General features: G+C 42.9%; 1 protein-coding gene across 7 annotated transcripts in view; it reads right to left on the bottom strand.

Annotated features, from left to right (window-relative positions):
* LOC121436439 (merlin) overlaps nt 1-22,635 on the bottom strand; it is a 93,157-nt gene that overhangs the window by 17,033 nt on the left and 53,489 nt on the right. For 5 of the 7 annotated variants that reach the window (XM_041636330.1, XM_041636329.1, XM_041636328.1 and 2 more), the window contains exons 7-14: nt 22,556-22,631; nt 18,844-18,978; nt 13,029-13,103; nt 11,462-11,575; nt 7,892-8,014; nt 6,367-6,584; nt 3,432-3,537; nt 519-646 (exon numbers count right to left, since the gene is read on the bottom strand). In XM_041636330.1, the coding sequence (XP_041492264.1) occupies nt 519-646; nt 3,432-3,537; nt 6,367-6,584; nt 7,892-8,014; nt 11,462-11,575; nt 13,029-13,103; nt 18,844-18,978; nt 22,556-22,631 (975 nt within the window). The remainder of the gene's footprint in view (nt 1-518; nt 647-3,431; nt 3,538-6,366; nt 6,585-7,891; nt 8,015-11,461; nt 11,576-13,028; nt 13,104-18,843; nt 18,979-22,555; nt 22,632-22,635) is intronic. The other 2 variants (XM_041636334.1, XM_041636332.1) reach the window with 1 other exon arrangement.

The following is a 22,635-nucleotide window of genomic DNA, read 5'->3' as shown; positions in this document are numbered from 1 at the left end:
TACTTAGATTTCATCTACAATGGCACTCCTCTCCATCTCTGCTCCACTTCTGACCACAAAGTGGAAGTGGAGGCACTTGACAGAAGTGGCTGTGGTCTGGCTAGTTGCCAGCATAGGGGAACTGGTTCCACCTGGACCCAGGCTTTGCTCAGCCTAGAAACTTGTGTTTTTTTCCTTTTTCTTCACCTTTGTTCTAGACTTAGGAAGCACTGCTGAAGAACATGATCAGAAGAAAACTAGTTTAGTACTATGCAAACAACAGTCTGACTGAGGGGATAGGACCCAGTCCTATTCTTCAGTCAAGGTTTGAACCACTATAAATTCCAGGTGACCAATCAAGTGTTATTTTTATCCTGGGACACTGACTGCTGTCTTGATCTGTTATCTTTAATTTCTAATTAGGAAACTTGTTCTCTAGTGGGTGACGATAGATCAGACTTTGCAGGGGTAATATCTGGCTGCTGTGGAATCCACTCTCATGTGCATGACTGCCCCAGCAGGCCACAGAGGGTACGTACTTTTCTTTCTCTATCTCCATGGAAAGTCGCTTCATGTCAGTATCCTTGAAATCAAACGACAGGCTGTCACCAATGATGTTGAAGCTCGGTATGTCAGGAGGAAGTGGCGCTGGGATTGGGTTCATGGGCTGTCGGTGAGAAAGCTCAGATTAGGAGGTTTAAATTATACAGGACAAAGTCCTCTACACTTAGTACTGCCAGGTAAGTGGTCCCAAAGCACCCACATTCAGAGAAGTCACTCTTCTCTTCTCAAACCTCATCATTTCCACGATCACTTCAATCAAATACAAACTTGCACTCAGCTTTTCGGGAAAGAAACTCCCAGGCACGGGGCTACGAGCTGGACAGAGAGAAGATACGCTCCCTGGCTCTAAGCACATAAAAGTCTTGTTCAGGAAGCAGATGTCTGCAAATCCTCACAGTTCAGTAAGGTGAACAAGAGCCAGAGTGGGAACAGCAGTACGGTTGTAGATAGGGTAGAGGGGGTCCAACAGGAGCCCTGGGCATCTGGAGTGCCCTGTAGGGAGGCTGGTAAGAGACTGGCTTTGGACCAAAAGGTTTTTGCACATATGTTAGAGGCTTAGATTCAGAAGACAGAGCCAAAGGAGGGCTTAAGATAAAGTAAGATGAAGTCATTAGAGTTGTTTTCAGGGCCTTTTCATTCCAGAACAAAACATCACCTAATATACAGCCCCTATCTACTGTTCAAGTGTCCCCATAATTTGTCCTGTTAAATTATAAACAGTACTGCTTTTTATCCCTCGGGGCATGGCCGTTTTCCCATCTGTGTAGTCCTGTATGTTTCCTTCTTTCTTTCCCTCCCTGCTGCTCTCCTCTCTCTTCCTCTTTCCTTGTCTTTTTCTGTGGTACTAGGGATGTGCACGTTAGGTAAACACTACCATTAAGCTATCTCCTCACCACATATCCCAAGCTGGTCTCAAACTGATGAGACTTCTGTCTCAGCCTCCTGAGCACTAGGATTACAGGTGTATGTCATCATTTCTAGCAAGTTTTCCATTCCTTGTTCAAGGTTCTCAACTCCTTCAGTTTCTCACCAAAGCTCTTCAAGACCCCTCTTGGCAACATGGCTGCTTTTCTCCTTTGCAGTTCTTTAGCACGGTGTGCAGTGCTGCTACAGGTCTTTCCCTCAAGCCCACACTGCAAAGTTCCCTCCTTTCATGTCTTTGTCTTTCTATGTCTACAGACTTCCTGAGGGCACACTCTGTCTTTTTCATCCTTGGATCTTTTCCCAGTATGGAACAGTGTGTGGAAGGAACCTTTGAGCTTTCATTTATGGCAATGAGGTCTAAGGCAGGGAAAGTGGCAAATGTCAAATGTGGCTCTGAGCAGGGACATCTCGGTGCTACATATACTCTGTTTTCAGGAATGAATGCTGGATATATGAGAGAGTCTGGCCTGTGAAAATCCATCAGGCTGGATAGCTATAATTTAGGTGCATCTATTTATCTTACACTTCAAAAAAAAAAAAAATTCCCAGAAAAGAAGAGCACTAACTGTTCCCCTTCTGGTGAGAGCAGAAACAAGCATAACTCTTCAGTAAGTATCACAAATGAGCACCTGACCTCACAGCTCTACTTATGAGAACTGATTCTACCAATACTGTCAAATATATGTGCAAAGATTTGTATTCAGGGATGTTCAGTGCAGTTGTATTCAAAATTGCTACAGAAATCATATTGAATACTCATCTATAGGGACTGGCTAGCTGAATTATAATCCACCCAGAAGACATGATGCCATTAAGGAACTGGTGTTTTCTCCTCCCGGACACACTACTAAAAAAAAGAGCAAAGGGACAGTAATTTATAAAATTTGTTCCAATAGATGTTTAGACACATCTATTTCAGGTACACGGCCTAGCTGAGCCCTCAGACTGTCACAGTCCCAGCTGTCACATGACTGTGACCATCTGAGAGAACTTGAGAGAAGATGTGAGTCTGATTAACACATCATGCCCAATAGACAAATAAATGGTTGCTTGAGGTTATCTGTTACTCAGGAGTAGATAACAAGGATACATGGCAATAGCAAATGGCTCGCATTTCTCCAACTCATACCCTAGGCACTTATGTCTCTGTGTCCTGAATGCATCTGTGCAATATGTGAACGTGTCACTTGCACAAATGTGCACTGTTTGTCATGCACATGACTGTGCACTGTGTGTAGCATATGCGAGAATGGGTTATGTGTTTGTGCTGTGAATGCATTGTGTCCTTGCCTACAATATTCCATCTTCTCTTCCCGGCTCAGCAGGGAATCCAGTTCCTCTGCAAAATACAGTCACACTGAGTCTTTCCTGTCTCCAGAGCTGGCTGTAATCTGGGCACCTGTGCATATCCATCAGGATAGAGATTTCCAATTGATGATATTATATGAATAGAGAACAAGTGAGTAAAACCTTTGCAGAGTGGAATGAGCAGAGGAAAGGAAGGGAAGTGATGTCTACGTATTTTATGACCCCATTTAGTACAAGCCATTCTAGTACTCCTAGTCCCAAAACTGAGGTTGGCAGCTGGTTCTGGCATAGCAGGGTCTCACTCTGAGGTGTAGAGTCGGTCCCTTCACAGAACTATGTTATGGTACCTAGTTTATACTGAGAGCTGAAGATTACATTTAGCTTGACACTAGGGATCTAGACAGCAAACTCTCTTGAAGGTGGAGACTGGAGTAGTAATAAACATTCCAGGGCTGGAAATGGCTCTACGGTCTGTTATCTATTAACTGACTAGTCAGTCCAGGCTAAATGGAAGACTAGGAGGGTTCTATCCAGGCTCTCTATTTGCTTTGCTTTGTCACCCTGAAGGCACTATGAGGTGAACTAAAGGGCTGTGAGGCTTAAGGAAGTTGCTAGACCAAAGCAGCCAAAGGCTGCTAGACTCAGCCCAGGCTCACTGGATATGTAGGCTTGGTGGCGATTTCCAAGAGCTTCTGCTTGGCTCTTCGCTCTGCTTCTCGGGCTTCCTGCAGGTCTTGCTTTAACTGATCGGCCTCTTTGGCTCTGCAGAGAAAGAAAGAGACGTTAGCTACAGAGAAAGGGACAGGGAGAACATGTAGACATTTACCTTACATCTAGAGCAAGAACCTAACTTAACCCCATACATGGCACCTAACAAGGCAAACAAGGACAATGTGACAGGGACATTTACAGGAAGCCAGAACTTCCAAAGTAAGAACAGTATTCCTGGGTATTGTTCATCTCAGTGGTAAAGCTAGACTGTAATATGGGGTAGCTGTGGGGAAACAACCAAAGCGGCAGTTTTGCAAGCCAGCAGAAGTACAGTGGTTTGTGCCTATGGTGCCAGCTACCCCAAAGGCTGAGGCAGGAGAATTGTGTAAGGCCAGGAGTTGGAGGCCAGCCTGGGCAATAGAGGCAGATGCAATCTCAAAATAAGAAAACAAAACAAAACAAAACAAAACTAGTGTTGGTAGCCCATGCCTTAAACTCTAGCACTATGAAGCAGAGGCAGGCAGTGTAGAGTTATTTCCTTTGTATTTTAAATAAATAAAGCTTGCCTGAAGATCAGAGAGTAAAACAGCCCCATTGGTCAGGCTTATAGACCAGGCAGTAGTGACACTACTACAATAGATATCAAGTGATGCATGCCTTTAATTCCAGTGGTGCACGCTTTTAATCCCAGCACTAAAGAATATAAGATGGGGGAGACAGCTCTCAGACACAGTCTTAATCTGAGATTCCTGGAGGCAGGATGGCCATCTCAGATTGAGGTAGAGGTAAGAGCCAGTGGCTGGCTGTTTTGCTTTTCTGACCTTCAAGTTGAACCCCATTTCTATCTCTGGGTTTTTATTAATCCTGCTACAAAGCAGATTTCTGAGTTTGAGGTCAGCCTAGTCTACAATAGTGGATTCTAGGACAGCAAGGGCTACATAGTAAAACCCTGTTTCAAAACAAACAAACAACATCAACAACGAAACCAACCCACCTCTGAAATAGGTTGAGAGAAGAGAAAGTGGGAAGGGCCCAGAGATACTATGCTTATTTCTGGGTGAGGAGTGGGCGGGGCAAAGGAGGGCATCATCACAAGCCTTACACTGGGGCCATAAAGGGAAGAGCGTGAAAGAATTTTTCCTTCATGTCCCCAGTAAAACACTTGTAGGCTGGGCTGGAGAGATGGCTCAGAGGTTAAGAGCACTGACTGCTCTTCCAGAGGCCCTGAGTTCAATTCCCAGTAACCATATGATGGCTCACAATCATCTATAATGAGACCTGGTGACCTCTTCTAGTGTGCAAGCATACATGGAGGCAGAATGCTGTATATGTAATAAATAAATAAATAAATCTCAAAAACAAAACATTTGTAGGTCAACTGTTCACTTTTCTTGGGCAGGAAGAAGTCCTGCCACTGAGTCTTGGTGTAGAACCCTGCCCTATGAGTTAGGTGTAGTATAGAAGTCTTGTACAGGAGTCCAGTCTTAGAGATATGGATCCATATCCATATCCCTATGGGGCCTGGAGTGGGCAGGCGTCAAGGAACCATATTCTCATAATGACATGCAAAAGTGGTGAGAGGAGCTGTGGAGATGGAACAGCAGTTAAGAGAACTGGCTGCTCTTCCAGAGGTTCAATTCCCAACATCCACATGGCAGCTCACAACTCTAACTCCAAGATCTGACAGCCTCACACAGACATACATACAGGTAAAACACCAATGCACATTGAAAAAAAAAAAAGTGGTGAGAAAAACTGTAGTGAATGTACCTTAGCAGCTAAGAGCCAAATTCAAGTGCTCTAAACTAAGAGAGCCAGATGCTGTGGGGAATGTGCCAGAGTTTATCTGAAGGCTACAGCACTAGAACAATCCAGAGCCTAGAATAGTCTAAAGACTACAGACAACAGTTCTATCCTTCAACCTGGCCACAAGCTGAGGCAACCTGGTCACAAAACACACAGCCGCTCTGCTCCCCTATCTAACTGCCTGAAAAACTGTAGGGAAATGGCACTTAGTTTCTGTTTTGAAGTAAATAATTGCCATTGATCTGCATCAAAAGGAACGAGACGAGAACCAAGCTGATTTTGTGGGTGTGTGTGGGTGTGGGCAGGTGCAGGTCAGTGTGGGGTGTAATCCTCTACTGCTCTCCACCTTAGTGGAGAGTCTCTCACTAAATAAGGAGCTCATTAATTCAACTAGCCTGGCTGGTCAGTGAGTTCCATGGATCCGCCTGTCTTTGCTTTCACTCCTAACTTCTGTGCCGAGGCTATGGATAAATGTCGCTGTGCTTAGGTTTTACATGGGTGTTGGGATACAAACACAGGTCTCCTCATGCTTGTGTAGCAGGTACTTTACTGATTAGGCCATCTCCCTGGTTCCACTTCCCCCTTAAAAAAAATTATTTTATTATGTGTATGGGTGTTCTGCCTGCATGTATGTTTGTGTACCATGTGCATGCCTGACGTCCATGGAGGCCAGAGAGGGGGTTGCGTCCCCTGGAGCTGGAATTATAAATGGTTTTAAGTCACCATGTGGGTGTTGAGAATCAAACCAGGTTCTCTGGAGAGTGGCTATTGCTTATAACCTGTGAGCCATCTCTCCAGCACACTGCTTCCCCCTCTTTTAAATGTAAAAAAGTCTCTTCTCAATTCTTTGGCAAAAAACAGTCTATGGATATGTTTAAATGTTTTTTTTTCCTGCAAACTTCACTATTAGAAGGTGTAGAGGCATGACAGACAGGTTCCCTAGGCAAAAATAACCATGTTTTATCCCAGTACTTCCATCCTACCAGCCTGTCAAGGAAGGAGTCATATAGTCCTGTTTCCACAACACAGAAGAAGGTTTGGAACCAGGCTCCAGTGCCGAGGACAACCACTCACCTCCTCTCTGACTCCTCAGCCATCTTCAGTGCCAGCACTTCAGCCTCCAGCACCTTCTGCTCCATCAGGCGCTTCTCCTCCTCTGTCCGAATGGCTGTGGCCTTGATTCGCTGCATCTCTTGTTCAGCCTCTGCAGCCTTTTGTGCCAGAAGTTTGGCCTCCTCCTCTGTGATCTGTGCCTTTTCGGCCAACAGGTCAGCTGTTTCCTCAGACCGCATCTGGGAAGGAAAGTGCTCTCAGATAGTATATATGCTTATCTCCCCACAGACTCCCCCAACACAGCAACAAGAACAAATATTTTTATGTGTATAGGTGTTTTGCCTGCATATATGTTTGTGCACCTGTTCGTGCAGTGCCTTTGGAAGCCAGAAAGGGCCAACGTATCACTTGGGGCTAGAGTTACAGAAGGTTGTGAGCTGCCATGTGGGTGCTGGGACTTAAATCTAGGTCCTCTAGAAGAGGAGCCAGTGCTGCTAACCACTGAGCCATCTCTCCAACCTCCAGGAACCAGTCTTAATCTCCCTATGTCTTCTCACTGAGAGACTCCCAGTCTGTCACACTAATGATTCAGCCTTGCAGGCCTTGCAGGCTCCTCTACAGGAGAAAAAAATCATCCTATGTAGAGAATGCATTTCAGCAGAAGTTTATGTTTGTTTATTTGGGAATAAACAATTTAAGCCCTGTTCTGTCCCTTTCAGTCAGTGATTCAAAAGTAGGAGTCATGCCCACTGCCTACTCCTGAACAAATGTCTGGAGACTATTTTCCTGCAGTGCTGGAGAATCTAATGTAAGGTAGGCTGGGCATGGCAGGTATGCCTCTCCTTCAATCAGGATCAAGAATACATAGTTTTCCTTGACTTTATAATGAATTCAAAGTCCAGTCCAGGGCACCTGAAACTTGTCTTCCAACTCATCACACCGCCAAATTGAATACATAAAAATGAATAAAAACGTAGAGCCCTGGCAGGTGGTGGCAGCGCACACCTTTAATCCCAGCCCTTGGGAGGCAGAGACAGGCAGATCCCTGTGAATTCGAGGCCAGCTTGGTCTACAAAGTGAGTTCCAGGACAGCCAGAACTAACAGTGAAACCCTGTCTTGAAAAACCAAAACCAAAACCAAACAAAAAACACTCCACATAAAGTCTTGGGCATGCTAGAAAATAGCTCTGCCACTGAGCCATATCCCAGTCCTAGGGTATTTTTAGACTGGAACGTCATTACTGGCAGTTAGCAGGTAGAGGTAAGGACATAACAAATATCCTTCAATGCAGAGAACCACTCTGTTAGTAGTACCAGATTTTGGTTGGTACTACTTTCCAAAAGTTGGTAGGGCCAAGGCCAAGAACCCTGACTCAGAGGCAAGTCAGTTATGAAAGTGGAGTTTGATTGCAAATGAACTGAACCTAAATTTTTCAAAAAGAAAAAGTACTGGTGTTTTAAAAAGTGAAATAAATTCACAGTCCACAGAAGGCCTAATTTCACAAGTCCCATGTCACCTCCAAGAGCCCTAACCCTCAGAAATCACCAGAGCTTCGTTGGCCATTGTCGCTTCTTCTTTCATCTGCAGAAGCCTTCTCTCTAACTCGTCCCTCGTGCGCTCAGCCTCCTCCCGCATCTGCTTCTCTCGAGCCAACCGCTGACGCTCCATCTGGGGGTAAAAGAACAGTTCCAAGTCACAGTGCTGCAGAAACCCAAGAATGGGCAGTTTCTGGAGCCTCACTCTCCTCTGGGCTTCTTTCCAGTGTCTTCACTTGAGGTAGCCTGGGTCATTCTTGTTGTCTGCTGCTCTCTGTCCTAAACTAACTGCAGAATTAAAAGATGTACTTCTTGAAACAAATTCCAGTAGTGAGTACAAATTCAGTCTCCACATGAAGAGAAAAGAGCATTCTTGTACACAATATGATATGACCTTACAAAGCTCTGTTATTTGGGAAACCTCACATGGCTCTGTTCTCTGAATGGCAGTTCTCCATACAGGTTCCTCCTCCCCAAAACAGTGGCCCAGAAAAACACAGCTCTCTTATCTGTTCAGATGAGCTACCTTGACATTTTTAGTCCCTACGGCCCCTTCACACAATTTCATCCACAATAGCACCACTTCCCCCTCTGCTTACAGAGAATGATAGTTCCCACTCCGAATTTCACAGCAGGAAGCTGCAGTGGCTTTGCACGGTCTTGTACAGCCCCATGTGGAGGCAACTCACAGGCAGGCAGGAACACAGACCCCATCCTTACAGAAACAGTACAAAGCCTCTACTGCCATCCCCTAGCCTTCTGGATCACAATGTTAATTGGGCCACCTGCCAACCTTAATAAATGGACCAAGACTAAAGACAGCACAGTTCCCTGTAATTCCAGGGCACTGAGTTCAGAAAGCAGAAGCCAGAAGTGGCCAATGCACTATTTTCTGCCTTAGATAACAAAATCATGTTTAATTACTCCTTCTGGCTTCAATCTCACCCAAACTCTAGTACTACAAGGCCACCCTTTCTAAATATGAAGTTCCCTAAGCGCCCTGTAATTGAAAGAATCATGCAAAATAGATAAGCAATAAAGTAAGTTCTTTGATTTTCCTCTTGACCTCAGTGAACAGTTGGCAATCTGTTCTTCAATTTCCACTAAAATACAATTTCCATTTCCATTATTCTCCTTTTGGAAAAAAAAAAAAGGACCAGGCTGTCCCCAGTTCCCAGCCTTGTACTTTCTATGAGACCTTCACCTAAATAATAAAGGACTTCCTGTCCTTATGAAGAGTTTCAGATGCAATCCGTCCTCTGAAAAGAGGCAGCACCAGCTCCACTTGACAGATGAGAAAACTGAGTCACACAGATGAAAAGATTTAGCTGCAAGGTTGCCATGTTCCACCAGGCAGCATTTGCACTATTTCCTCCCAGGGCCCAGGGGCCGTCATACTCCTCTAACTTCTAAACTTTCCTCTGCTGAAAGTAAGGTCAACGAGTATGCTTCTTAAAGTTGTCACTACTCCTCCATGTTAGCGTAGTAGCACTTTTTTGTTCAGTAGAACCTATACCATTATCCCTAAAGCATCTAAAAGAAGACACTGATGGTCTACTGTTCCAGAAAGCAGAGGGCAAGCTCACAGCTCACTGCCTCACACTGGGTATTTCTCTCTAAAGCCTGGGGCTAGGAGCCAGCCTCTCTGGGGTTCCCAAACCAGAGAACACCACACAGACTAATTATTACACCTCTGAGCTTGCAAGTCCTGAGGGGAGCCAACTGCAGCTGTAGCTACTCCATCAAACAGTTCGTCCCAGACCACAATTGAAATTTTCAGCAGCAAGGCTCAAACTAGCTGTGGATTTCAGTGAGCAGAGAAGGATTGTGAGTAGAAAACATCAATGTAGCCAGTCCAGTCTGCTGATAGGTGCTGCCAGCACCTCCTGCAGAGGCCCAGCCATGTGTGTCCAGCTGACCTGCAGCAAGGAGTGCAGCGGGAGCCTTATTAGCATCCACAACATGCACTGAAATGGCGTCTTCTACTCTATCACCATCTAATTAGAAAGGGCACTGACTTGGCAGGGAAGACAGACGTAAAGAAGGACAGCTAGACAGACAGGGAGACAAAACCATGCCTGGTTACCTTGTCCCAAGTCTGTGATAAGTATAGAAACAACTAATGATCTTGGTTTTTGTTTGTTTTTGTTTTTTTTTTAAGATATGCTATTGGAACTTAGTATGAATTTCCCTTAAAATTTTTATTATGTCTATTTTATTCATATATGTAAGTGTGCACGTGACAGTCATAGAACAACTTGTAGAAGTCAGTTTTCCCCTTCTACCATGTGACTGCCAGGCATCAAACTCAGGTTATCAGGTTTGGTGGCAATTACCTTTACCCACTGAGCCATCTCGCCAGCCCAAGTGCTTAGTTTCATAGTTGACAACCCATTATCTGAGCATTAGCTAAAAAAGATCCAACAGGAATGGAATAAGACAGGTACATCTATTATCAGGCTGACAACAGCCATCCTTTATCTCGTAGGCTGAGACTGACCAAAAGTAATATCATCAATTAAAACAAGGTCTTTAGGTCGGGTGGTAGTGGCACATACCTTTAATCCCAGAACTCAGGAGGCAGAGGCAGGCAGCTCTGTGAGTTTGAGGCCAGCCTGGTCTACAGAGGAAGTTCTAGGACAGCCAGAGCAGTTACACAGAAAAACCCATCACAAAAAAACAAAAACTAAACCAAATCAAAACAACACAAGAGGAGCTGGAGAGATGGCTCAGAGGTTAAGAGCATTGCCTGCTCTTCCAAAGGTCCTGAGTTCAATTCCCAGCAACCACATGGTGGCTCACAACCACCTGGAATGAGATCTGGTGCCCTCTTCTGGCCTGAAGTCATACACACAGACAGAATATTGTATACAAAATAAATAAATATTTAAAAAAAAAACAACACAAGATCTTTAATGATTATTATTCATTAATGTGTATGAATGAGAACACGAAGTTTGTGCACATGTCCTATGGTGCATGTGTGGATGTCAGAGGACAACTCTGTGGAGTCTGCTCTCTTTCCATCTTTCCATAGGTTTCAGATATCACATGAACAATGTCAGGTTTGCACAGCAAGTACTTTTCCTTGATGAACCACCTTGCTAGCCCTAAAACCGTGTCTTAGCTGGGCATAGTGGCACGTCCGTGATCCCAGAATTAGGGAGGCTGAGGCAAGAAAACTGTCTTGCGTTTGAGGCCTGACTTGGCTCCACAGAGTGTACCAGGCCAGCCAGAACTACATAGTAAGAATGTGCCTTAAACAAAGAAGATTGAGACTGGAGGGATAACTCAGTTTTAAAAAAGTACTTGCTATACCTGGGTTTGATCCCTAGCACTCACAAAAAAGGTCAGGCATAGTAGTATCATACTAGGAATGTAGAAACAGCCAGAGTCCTAGGGCTTGCTGGCTTAGCTTTATCAGTAAGTCCCTGGCCACTAAGAGACTTTGTCTCAAAAGATAAAGTAGATATTCCTGAGGAATAATACCTAAGTTTGACCTTTGGCCTACAAAATCAAGTGCACAAATACATAAATACACAAACCAAATGAAAGAAACAAAACCTGAAGTCTTACTCACCTGCTTCCTAGCCTTCTCCTCCCGAGCCTGGGCTTTCATCTGCTGAACTTCTAAAGAGTCAGCCTTCCTTCTCCTCATAAATAGGTCGTGGTTCCCAATACATAGCTGGAGAATCTATGGCACAGAAATAGGAGGAAATATGGTAAGTATATAAATTTACTTTGCGCAGCACTCGGGAGGCAGAGGTAGGCAGATTTCTATGAGTTTGAGGCCAGCCTGGTCTACAAGAGCTAGTTCCAGGACAGGCTTCAAAACTACAGAGAAACCCTGTCTCAAAAAACTAAACCAACCAACCAACCAACCAAATAAATAAATAAAAATGCCATTTAGCTGGGCGGTGGTGGCGCATACCTTTAATCCCAGCACTTGAGAGGCAGAAGCAGGAGGATCTATGTGAATTTGAGGCCAGACTGGTCTATAAGAGCTGGTTCCAGGACAGGCTCCAAAAGCTACAGAGAAACCCTGTCTCAAAAAACAAAAACAAAAACAATTTACTTTGCTGTCTACCAGCCCACCATGGCACAGCTGCAATCTGAGGAAGAAAGGATGGAATAAAACACAAAAGCCGTGTTCTCAGTTCTGGGAGGATACACAGTGAATAGAGGATGCTCCATTCATCACCACAGTGTCCTAAGTCAAGATGTGGCAAGACAGATGGCAGATCAGGGACCATCAGCTAGGACTGGGTTGTGTCAAACGTTATTTATATGGAAAGAAATAAGCTGGCTTTCTCCCTCATACCAAAAAGCTGATTCCAGTTTCAAAAGTAACTTTATTTGAAAATACAGAGTATTTTTTTAAATCAAGATAAGACATCAAGTAAGAAAACACAGAAGAACAAATGATCGAGGTTTTTTTTTTTTTTTGGAGGAGGGAGGTTTGAGACAGGGTTTCTCTGTGTAGTCCTGGTGTCCTGGAACTCGTTTTGTAAACCAGGATGACCTCGAACTCACAGAGATCCGCGTGAGATCCGCCTGCCTTTGCTTCTCAAATGCTGGGACTAAAGGCGTGTGCCACCATTGTCCACCCAGTTTACGATGGAGTATTTTATGTGTCGACATGAAAGGTGAAAATGTTTACTCGCCATAACATCATAAAGAAGGAAAACGAGCCTCACAAGGAGGATAATAATTAATAAAGAAAACAAACAAACAACCCAAGAGAAAAGTGGCCAAAAGACCCAAAACAAGAACTGAACAGGGAATTAGATTTGATCAACAGGTATAAAGATGTAACTTCATTAGTAATTATAAAATGCAAATCAACATGGCAAGTGGAGAGCTGAGATGTACCTCAGCAGAATGCTCTTTCTGACATGCACTAAGCTCCAGATTTTATCTCCACTTCCCACCTCCCCTCCCCTCAAAAAGGTTAATTGTATAGGTTAAACCAAAGAGAAAAGTATTTACCAAATCAAATATCATTTTATAGCTCTTAGCAAGAGAAACTAGGGCCAGCTCCCTGGCAGAGAAGCATGTGTATGCATGTGTATACATACATACACACAGATCATCTAATTCCTTAGAAAGGTTAGTTCTCTGTCATGAAAACCAGGCTCTCAACTTACCAGCTTATTAACACGAAGCTTTGAGGAGTTAAATTTGAAGACATCAATTTTCTTATCCAGTGGCTTAATAGTAAACTGAAAGAAAGGAGTACAGTTTCATATGACATCAACCGGGAATCCACAAAGTAGCAACTACACCGCCTCTAGTCCTGGCCTCCTGGTGCCCAGGAATAAAGCCTTGGGTAAGTCTGAGGCATACAGGGCCCAAGATTGGGGCTGCAGAATTTCATGACCCTAACCATCTTGGGTAGCTCTGAGGAACGGACAGTGGCACCCAGTCACATTGGCACAGTTCCTTGCCTTCATAAAGTTCGCAGTCTAGTAGGACTTAGTCCAACAACAGCCAAATACTCAAGAGATAACACCATATATCAGTGTCTCACTGGTGGGACATGTCACAAATATCCTAGAGGTTTAGAGCAGATCTAGCACAATGGGAGGCATTACAGTTGGTCTTTGAAGTATATGGCAGAATAGCTAAAAGATAGGGTGGAGGGGCATTCTAGACAAGTCAAATAATAAGAATAAATTCAGTATCTAGCACTGAAAATTAGAAGAGGAGGGGATGGTGAGCACGATACTGACCATATTAGCTCTTTAGTAATTTGCACTGATACAGCAGGCTTAGATGGATAGGAATGCTGATAGGTGGTGAAGAAGAAAAACCTCAGAGGGGGTGACTGTTGTGGAATATTATTTTAACTGGGCAAAGATGTGTTACATTTGCTCATGCTGTGGAGTATTTAACTGAGAAGGTGTGTGCATTTGTTTCTGCTGCATTTGTTTAATTATTAAAAGACGTGTTGCTGTTTCACATTGTTGGCCTAAGGCATCCGATTGATCTAGTAAAAAGCTGAATGGCCAATAGTCAGGCAGGAGAGGGGCAAAGCTGGCAAGCAGAGAGAATAAATAGGAGGAGAAATCTAGGTTGAGAAGAGAAGAGGAGCAAAGGAGGTAGAAAAGAAGAACAAGTTAATTTAAATTAAAAGAGCTGGCCAGAAATGAGTCTAAGCTAGGTCAAGCATTCATATCTAATAATAAATCTCCGTGTCATGATTTGGGAGCTGGTTGGTGACTCAAAAAAGAAAGCTTGGTATAGGTGACACTTAATACAGCAAGTTACTATGGGTTTCTGAGCATGGTCAGTAGGTAAAAGATGCCAAGAGAAGAAATACAGTATGAAGAAAAATAGATTGCTGTAAAAGAGAAAAATACAGTTCCTGAAATCAAAAGGATTTTGACAACTTAGAAAGAGAAACTTAAAACACACAGACATACAGAGACATAGACACACACACACACACACACACACAGACAAGTCAACTGCTACTCTGAACCACTGAGGAGACAGAAAGCTCCCAGATTCCTAGAATGCCCCTGGAAATGTAACTCTCAGCTGAACATGATAACACACACCTGTCATACTGGCTCTCAGGGAGGAAGATCATATGTTCGAAGCCAATCTGTTCTATAGAAAGAGTTCCAGGCCAAACAGGACAACATAGACCCGCTTCAAAACCAAAACAAGGGGCTGGAAAGATGGCTCAGAGCTTAAGAGCACTGGCTGCCCTTCTAGAAGTCCTGAGTTCAATTCCTACAACCACATGGTGGCTCACAACCATCTATAATAAAATTTGGTGCCCTCTTATGGCCTACAGACATACATCAGGCAGAACACTATAATAATAAATCTTTTTTTAAAAAAGCATATAGATCAAATATATTTTTAAAATATTTATATATTTATTATGTATACAATATTCTGTCTGTGTGTACGTCTGCAGGCCAGAAGAGGGTAGACCTTATTACAGATGGTTGTGAGCCACCATGTGGTTGCCGGGAATTGAACTCAGGACCTTTGGAAGAGCAGGCAATGCTCTTAACCGCTGAGCCACCTCTCCAGCCCAAGATCAAATATATTTTATACGCACATATGAAAATGCCTTCCTGACACCCATTACTTTGTACAATTAGCATATGCTAACAAATATTATAAAAGTACACACACATTCCCAAGAAAGACTTGTACAAGCTGGGTGATGGTGGCGCATGCCTTTAATCCCAGCACTCGGGAGGCAGAGGCAGGCGGATCTCTGTGAGTTCGAGACCAGCCTGGTCTACAAGAGCTAGTTCCAGGACAGGCTCCAAAACCACAGAGAAACCCTGTCTCGAAAAACAAAAACAAACAAACAAAAAAAAAAAAACAAAAAAAAAGACTTGTACAGCCACCCCTAGCAAAGCCGGAAAAAATTTAAAAAAATGATTGAGCCAGATATACAGGTCTTGCCTGCATGTGGTTTCCATTCTCAGGACTACTGAATATAAAACAGAAAATGGAACAAAAAAATTAGTTGCTTAGCAAATAAACTTGCCGAGGAAGGCAAATTCTTGGATATTTCTTTACATGTTTCTATTGTCCAATAAGAAATGAGCACACATAGACCGATGGCAAAAACATTCTTTGTTTAGACTTTGGACAAGTTAATTTAGTCATAGTATTGTTCTGGTGTAGAATATTATTTATGAATTTCATAAGCTTATTTTTAGCCTTGCTAATGAACCCTAGAGCTGTGAGTGGGAAGTCACAAAAAGTACGGAAACCACAGACAGGCTCTCTGTCACGTCAGGCCACATACGAAGAATCACTAACTGTTTTAGCAGGATGACTGCTATCCATAAGTCCCATTAAGGCATGCCCAAGTAGCTTGGAGTCTGCTTGCTGTGCAAGATACTGATATGATAGAACATGATGGCCTTGAGAGGGCATGTTAGAGTTGGTTGTGTCACAGGGTATACTAGGGGACCTTAATCCTTGAGCTCTGAAAAACAAGTATTTGAGGAACCATTAGCGAAAGTGGGAGGCAAAGGACTAGTTACACAGTGGAACACTGACTACTTTAAGTCACATTGAGATTCCAATTTAAGAACCTGAAAACAAACAAACAAACAACTACCTAATGCTCACTTCTCAGGACAACCAGCTACAAAACCAATTGTCAGAATGTTTAGATGAAGAAATGCAATTGGCCTGGCAAATGGCTCAGCAAGTAAATAAAGGTGTTGTTACCAAACCTTAAGAATGGAATGTGACCAGGCAGTGGTAGTGCACACCTTTAATCCCAGCACTAAGGAGGCAGGAGCAGGTGGATCTCTGTGAGTTCAAGGCCAATCTGGTGAACAAAGTGAGTTCCAGGAGAGCCAGGGCTGTTACTCGACAAAAAAAAAAAAAAAATAAAAAATAAAAAAAAAAAGGAGTGTGACCCCTGGTACCAACGTGGTAAGGGAGAGAAACGATGCCTAACAAGTTGTCCCCTGAATTCTATACACTCACCCTGGCACATACTACACCCCCTTCCTTCAATAAGTAAATAGATAAATGTAAAACAAGCAGCTCACTTTGAATTCGATGTGAAATGCCTAACCATAACACCAGCATTTAGAGGTGTTGAGACAAGAGGACTGCTAAGTTCCAGGCTATGCAACTTAGCCTTTTGTCTGAAAGATAAAAATAGAGGGAGAGGAAGGGAGGAGGAAGAAGAGAGGCAAGTTCAATTTGCTTCAGCAAGCATGGTTGAGTAATCTAAGCCACATAGTATTGCTTACCTTGAGCTGCTAAAAAAGAAAGAAATTTGCTCCAAGACCTGCAGACAACATGAAACATCACTGTCACTCATGGCCTACTCTGCGTGGACGTGCACAGGCCAGGCTGCCTGCTTCTGCCTGGTGTCTTGTGTTCTCAGGGTCCGTCTCTGGAACTCCCCGATAAACAGAAACCACTCTGGTTCCCAGGCCTTGCCACTCTACCCATCAGACATAAGATCTCAATGTACCTGTTTTCTGGTGACATGGATATCAAACATATCCCTGCCTTTACAGTAATTTCTTCTGAGAACTTGATCAGAAGTTAATGCACGTGTAATAGAGGCCCTCACAACAACATCGTCAGCTCCTCCCACTTTACTCTTTATTTATTTACTTACTTACTTACTTATTGAAGGGTAGAGTACGTGCCCAGGCAGATGTGTGAAGGTCAGAGACATCCTGTATAAGTTAGTTCTTTTTTTTTCCACCATGTGGGTCTTAGGAATTGAAGTAGGTAGTTCGGCTTGATAGCAAGTACCTTTACTCACTGAGCCATCTGAGCAGCCCACATTGTATTTTATGTTCTAGAGCAGTCAAGCCATTACTGACTGGAGGGCTAATGATGGACTTTCCTCATTTCTGTTTGCTCTCTGGCACAAAGCAGATGTTTAATAATTCCTTTAAAATTAATGACTAGGAAGCCAGGGTCAGTAGGACAGCAAAAGTCTTGCATGTGCAAGGCTCTGGGTTTGATCCCCAGCACCATATAGTAAAGATTAAAAAAATACTAATGAATACATAAAACATAGGACTGCTGCATTTGAAAAGCCATCATCCTATATAGAAATATGTGAATCTACTCTGGGCATATGCCTGTAATCTCAGAATTTAAGAGGCTGAGGCAGGAGTATTGCTGTCAGTTCAAGTCATTTTGGGCTACACAAAAATATTTGAACCTAATGAATCAATTAAAACCCAAGCTGTTAGATACTCCTGTGAGGGCTTTTCTTTTTTCCTTTTTTCCCTTTTATTTTTTGTTTTGTTTGGTTTGTGTGGTTTTTCCAGACAGGGTTTCTCTGTGTAACAGTTCTATCTACACTAAAACTTACTTTGTAGACAAAGCTGGCCTCAAACTCATAGAGATCCGCCTGCCTCTGCCTCCCAAATGCTGGGATTAAAGGTGTGAGGGATTTTCTTAACCAGATTAGGAAGCAGGAAGACCTACCCTAAATCTGGACCATTTTTTTCTGATGGTAACCCACATAAAAGGACACAGAATAAGGAAACTTTGCTTTTGCCTGCTTGCTCTCACTCTTGCTAGCAAGTTTATATATCCTGGTGCTACAGCATTCGTTTACCAATATTAGAGCTGACTTCAATGGGATTACAACACAGACTAAAACCAGAAGTTCTTCAGGAATCCCCCAGGCCTTCAACACACATCGAGACTGCAGAGACATCTAGCCTTGTGGATTGAACAACTTCTGGATTCTCAGTCTCTCCAGTGAGGTGGCCATTGTTGGACTACTTGGGCTGTGCAAGCCAATCTAATGAATACCCTTTTAATATACATATTCATCCTATCTGTTCTGTTTCTTTAGAGAATCTTGACTAATAGACATCTTGACAAAAACAAAATATATAACTGTCAACCTGGCATGGTGGTTCACGCCTTTAATCCCAACATTCAGGAAACAGAGGCAGATCTCTGAGAGTTTAAGGCTGGCCTGGTCTACTGGTCTAAATAGCAAATTCAAGGTCAGCCAGGACTACACAATGAAACCCTGTTAAAAATTAAGACAAAGAACCCCCCCCTCCAACATGCACTTTCTCTGTCTCTCTCTCACGCACTTTTCCACTACATGTATCAAACACAGTACATAGAGAAGCTTAACATAGATCACACTTAAAATACAAAGAAATAGAAAGTCAAGTTATCAGAAATGTTCCTTTTTCCTTCTTCTGTTCTTTGGGGTTTAGTCTTGACAAGTTGAGCTGCTCACTCTCCTGTTAGTCAATAGTGGGCTTTAGCCATGCCCTTTGAAGAAGGGATGCCAAAACCATTCCGTAAGTATTTTAAAAATCAACCAAAGTTCTAAAGCCTGGGAATTAAGACTTTCACTGACAAGGAGATGGCCTGGATTGGGAGCTTTGGCAAAGAGGAAAAACAGGAAAGGACCTTTTGCAGGACCAATGTACCCCAAGTGGCACCTGCAGTATAGACATGTCCTACCTCCTTGTCGCTGTAGGAGATGTTTCGGATTTCATTCCATGGGAAGGAGATCTTGGGGGTCAGCCTGTTCTCGGGGTCATAGATATGAAGCCCCAGAGCATCCACACCAAGCAGCAACTCTGTGCCCTTTTTATTCTGCAGAGCCAATAAAGAGCAGCTGTTGTCAGCTTCCAGCTGGGGATTTTAGTCAACTTTCTAAAGAATTTGGCATATATTGTTATATTTGACAAGTTTCAACAAGTCTCAACAGAAACCACAGCTCTCTTGTAACCCAGGAGGCTTCCAGCTTCTGAATTTAGGGAAGCAGAGGCAAAACAATACCATTTTTGTGACTGGTGTGTCCCTTGAGTCACTGTGGACTCAGGCTCTTGTCACTGGCTTGGTGGTTGAAGAAATGGTAACTTAAATGTTGTGAATACTACTTAAATAACCAGATTATCAGAGGAGGGCCAAAATCCACATGTTTGAACATTTCTCCCATTATAGGTGCCACTGTTACTTTGTGGCAATGTTCTTGCCTGGCACATACAAAGCCCTAGCTTTGATCATCATCACACACATAAAAGTTGCTGGATGGCTAGAAGGAAAAACTTCAGTCTAGGAACTAGATGGTTTTATTTTAGATTACAATGCAGTCTTGTAGTTTTACTATACTATACCCCAATATGGTAAAACGTTAACTGCATTTTGGGGGTAGCTATGTGGTGGGTATATATGGCATTCATTGAAAACTTAATTTTCCCATATGTTTCAAATGCCTGATAATGTTGGAAGAAATGTATACAAATTATACTTCTATGAAGCTGTTTAAAATACCAGTTAGTTATATAAATGCTGTATCTCTGAGAGGACTCCTGGGCAGCAGTTAGTACAACCAGAGGCTTAGTGCCCTGTGCTCCATGTGACTGACCCCACTATGGAGCCATCTTCATAGGCAGACCAATTTGCCAGTGTTGTTTAGCCTTTGTAGTGGAAAGAAACTCCCTGCACACACAAGGACACTATAGCTCCTGACTCCTTGCTGACAGTAAGGAAATTGAGCCAAGACTCAAGGCTAGGACAGCAGATCTGCACACTGAGAAGGTGCTTGGGCTGTGATGAGAAGTACCAATCTAACGGCAGGTGTTGGATGGGGAGGTGTACGCTCTAAGATAAATCTCTCTACTTGTTCTAACACCTGAAACCAGGCACTGCCACCCAGGCACAAAAGTGTTCTTCTTGTCTGCAAAGCTTTTCAAAGTGATGTGCTAACAGAAGTGAGACTTGTGTTCTTACATCTGTACCCCGTTTTGGAAAATAAGATATTTCTTTATGTTTCTGATGATTCAAATAAAAAAAGAAAGGATTCCACCTTTTGTTATCATTATGACTATAACACTCCTAGAGACTAGAGAGGGTAGCATAATAACTCCTCTGAGATTGTTTTAATCACCTAGTACCCCATTAATATGTTCAAATACCTAATTATCAGTTAAAATAAAATGTTTTAAGCATTTATCTTTCCTAATGATAGAATTTAAGATCTCTAACATAAAACTACTAAAATGTCTTTAACTTTGTCTATTGTTCAACATAAAAAACAAACAAAAAGTAGTTCATGCTCATCTGATTCATGCAGAAATATCCCTATGAAGAAGCAGCAGCTGGTTTGGAGACTGCTGAGTAGCTTAGTGAGTCAAACTGCTTACTGCCACACCTGATGACCTGAGTTTGACCCCCCAGAACCCACATGGTAAAAGAAAACTCTAGCATATGATCCTCTGCTCACCACCAGGAATAAATAAACAAATGAAATATATATATAATTTTTTTCTTCTAAGTAAAATAAATTTATAAGGAACATTAGTGGTTTTTTGGCTTTTGTTTGTTTTGTTTTGTTTTGTTTTATTTTTGAGATGGGTTGTTTCTCTGTGTTGCTCTGGCTGTCCTGGAACTCACTCTGTAGACCAGGCTGGCCTCAGACTCAGAGATCCACCTACCTTTGCCTTCCGAATGCTGGGATTAAAGGTGTTCACTATCACTGCCTAGCCTAAGAGGGTTTTGTTTTTTGTTCTTGTTTTTTCGAGACAGGGTTTCTCTGTAGTTTTGGAGCCTGTCCTGGAACTTGCTCTGTAGAATAGGCTGGCCTCAAACTCACGGAGATCCACCTGCCTCTGCCTCCAAAGGGCTAGGATTAAAGGCATGTGCCATCACTGCCCAGCCCTAAGAGGTTTTTAAGGACTGCAAAATGTTTTCTTTCTTCCTTTCTTCTTTTCTTTCTTTCTTTTTTAAATACAATTAACAGTGGTGGTAGGTAACGGAAGTTAGGTGGGTTGACAAAACCACAGAAACCTACTAAATTGGCCTAACCTCAAAGAAGTGGATGTTATGTAGAAATGAATGAATCTTTTAATTATTTAATATTTATTTACTTATATGTTGAGTCTGTGCATGCATGTTTATGCTACAGCACACATGTGAAGCTCTCAGACAATGTACAGGAATCAGTTCTCTGCTTTGACCATGTAGATTCCATGGACTGAAGTCAGGATATCAGGCCAGGCAGCAAGTGCCTCATCTACTACTCATGAAACATTAGAAACAACCTTCTACATTCTTTTTTATTTTTTTAAGATTTGTTCTTCTTATTATTTTTAGTTACATATTTATATGTCTGTGCACATAACTGCAGGTGCCCTTGGAGGCCAGAGGCATCAAATTCACTCTGGAATTGAAGTTTCAGGCAATGTGAGCCTCCCAAACTGGGAGCTGGTAACTGAACTCAGGTCCTGATGCAAAAGCAGTATGTGCTCTCAACTACAGAGCCATCGTTCCAGCCCCTGCAACCTTCTGCATTCCTATAAATACCTTTTTAGGCACCTGCTTATTATAGCAGAACATTTCAGTGTGCCCTGTTTTGTTTTTTATGCAATGAAATCCACAAAACCTGTATTTAGAAAACAAATTAAGTAGAAAGCTATGCTGGAGATGTGCTTAATTCCATTTACTCCAAGTTAACATAAGGATGTAGGAACCTGAAAAAGGAAAGCAAAGATTAACTGGAGTCAGAGAGGCAGAAGATGACTGCAGGTGATCTACTCATCTGTGGCCATCTTAACAACCACTCATCCACCAGGGAAGAAAAGCTTGGGTATACAGCATGGACTCTGTTGGAAGAAGCCATGGATAGATACACTGCAACCAGAAAAATCCCACAACAGGAGAAATGCATACTCTAGGGCCACATCTGAGCAGAACACAAATGCCTTTCTCTGCAGAAGCACTGGTTCCCAGAGGCCTGGGGACCATTAATGGTCTGAACAGAAAACTAATTAGCCTCACAGTGAGAATAAGAGTTCCACCCAAACAAACCAGGAATCTGTAAGAGCAACCTTACTTTCCATGGGCCCCAGGAAAAGATACTATTTCCAGGTGCTCCTTGGATCTCACAAGAGGCCAGAATTATCAAATATTACATGGTCAGCATTCCAACAAGTTTTGCCGAAGAGAACCAGGCCTGTGTCCCAGAATGTACCACTGGCAATTACCTCTGATCTAATTTAAGTCCCCAAATAAAAGAGGAGGCTCTAGATCCCTGTCTTTCTCTTTTCTTCTTTACCCCTGAACCATAAAAGACTCTAACTACCCTGGAATGAGGAAGCAACCCACTGGGCTATGTGGCCCTGGTTCAGTCTATCTGGTAGCCAGGAAACTTGGGGAGGAGTCAACACACCCGGATTGCAAAGTAGTTCACCCCATACATCTCCAGGTCCTGTGCTATCTTCAAATACTCCATTTCAGCTTCATCCCTGT

Source organism: Microtus oregoni, unplaced genomic scaffold, assembly GCF_018167655.1.
Source record: "Microtus oregoni isolate MIOR12 unplaced genomic scaffold, Mior012 000049F_ref0000343, whole genome shotgun sequence".
NCBI lineage: Eukaryota > Metazoa > Chordata > Mammalia > Rodentia > Cricetidae > Microtus > Microtus oregoni.
This window is presented reverse-complemented; position numbering and strand designations above follow the sequence as displayed.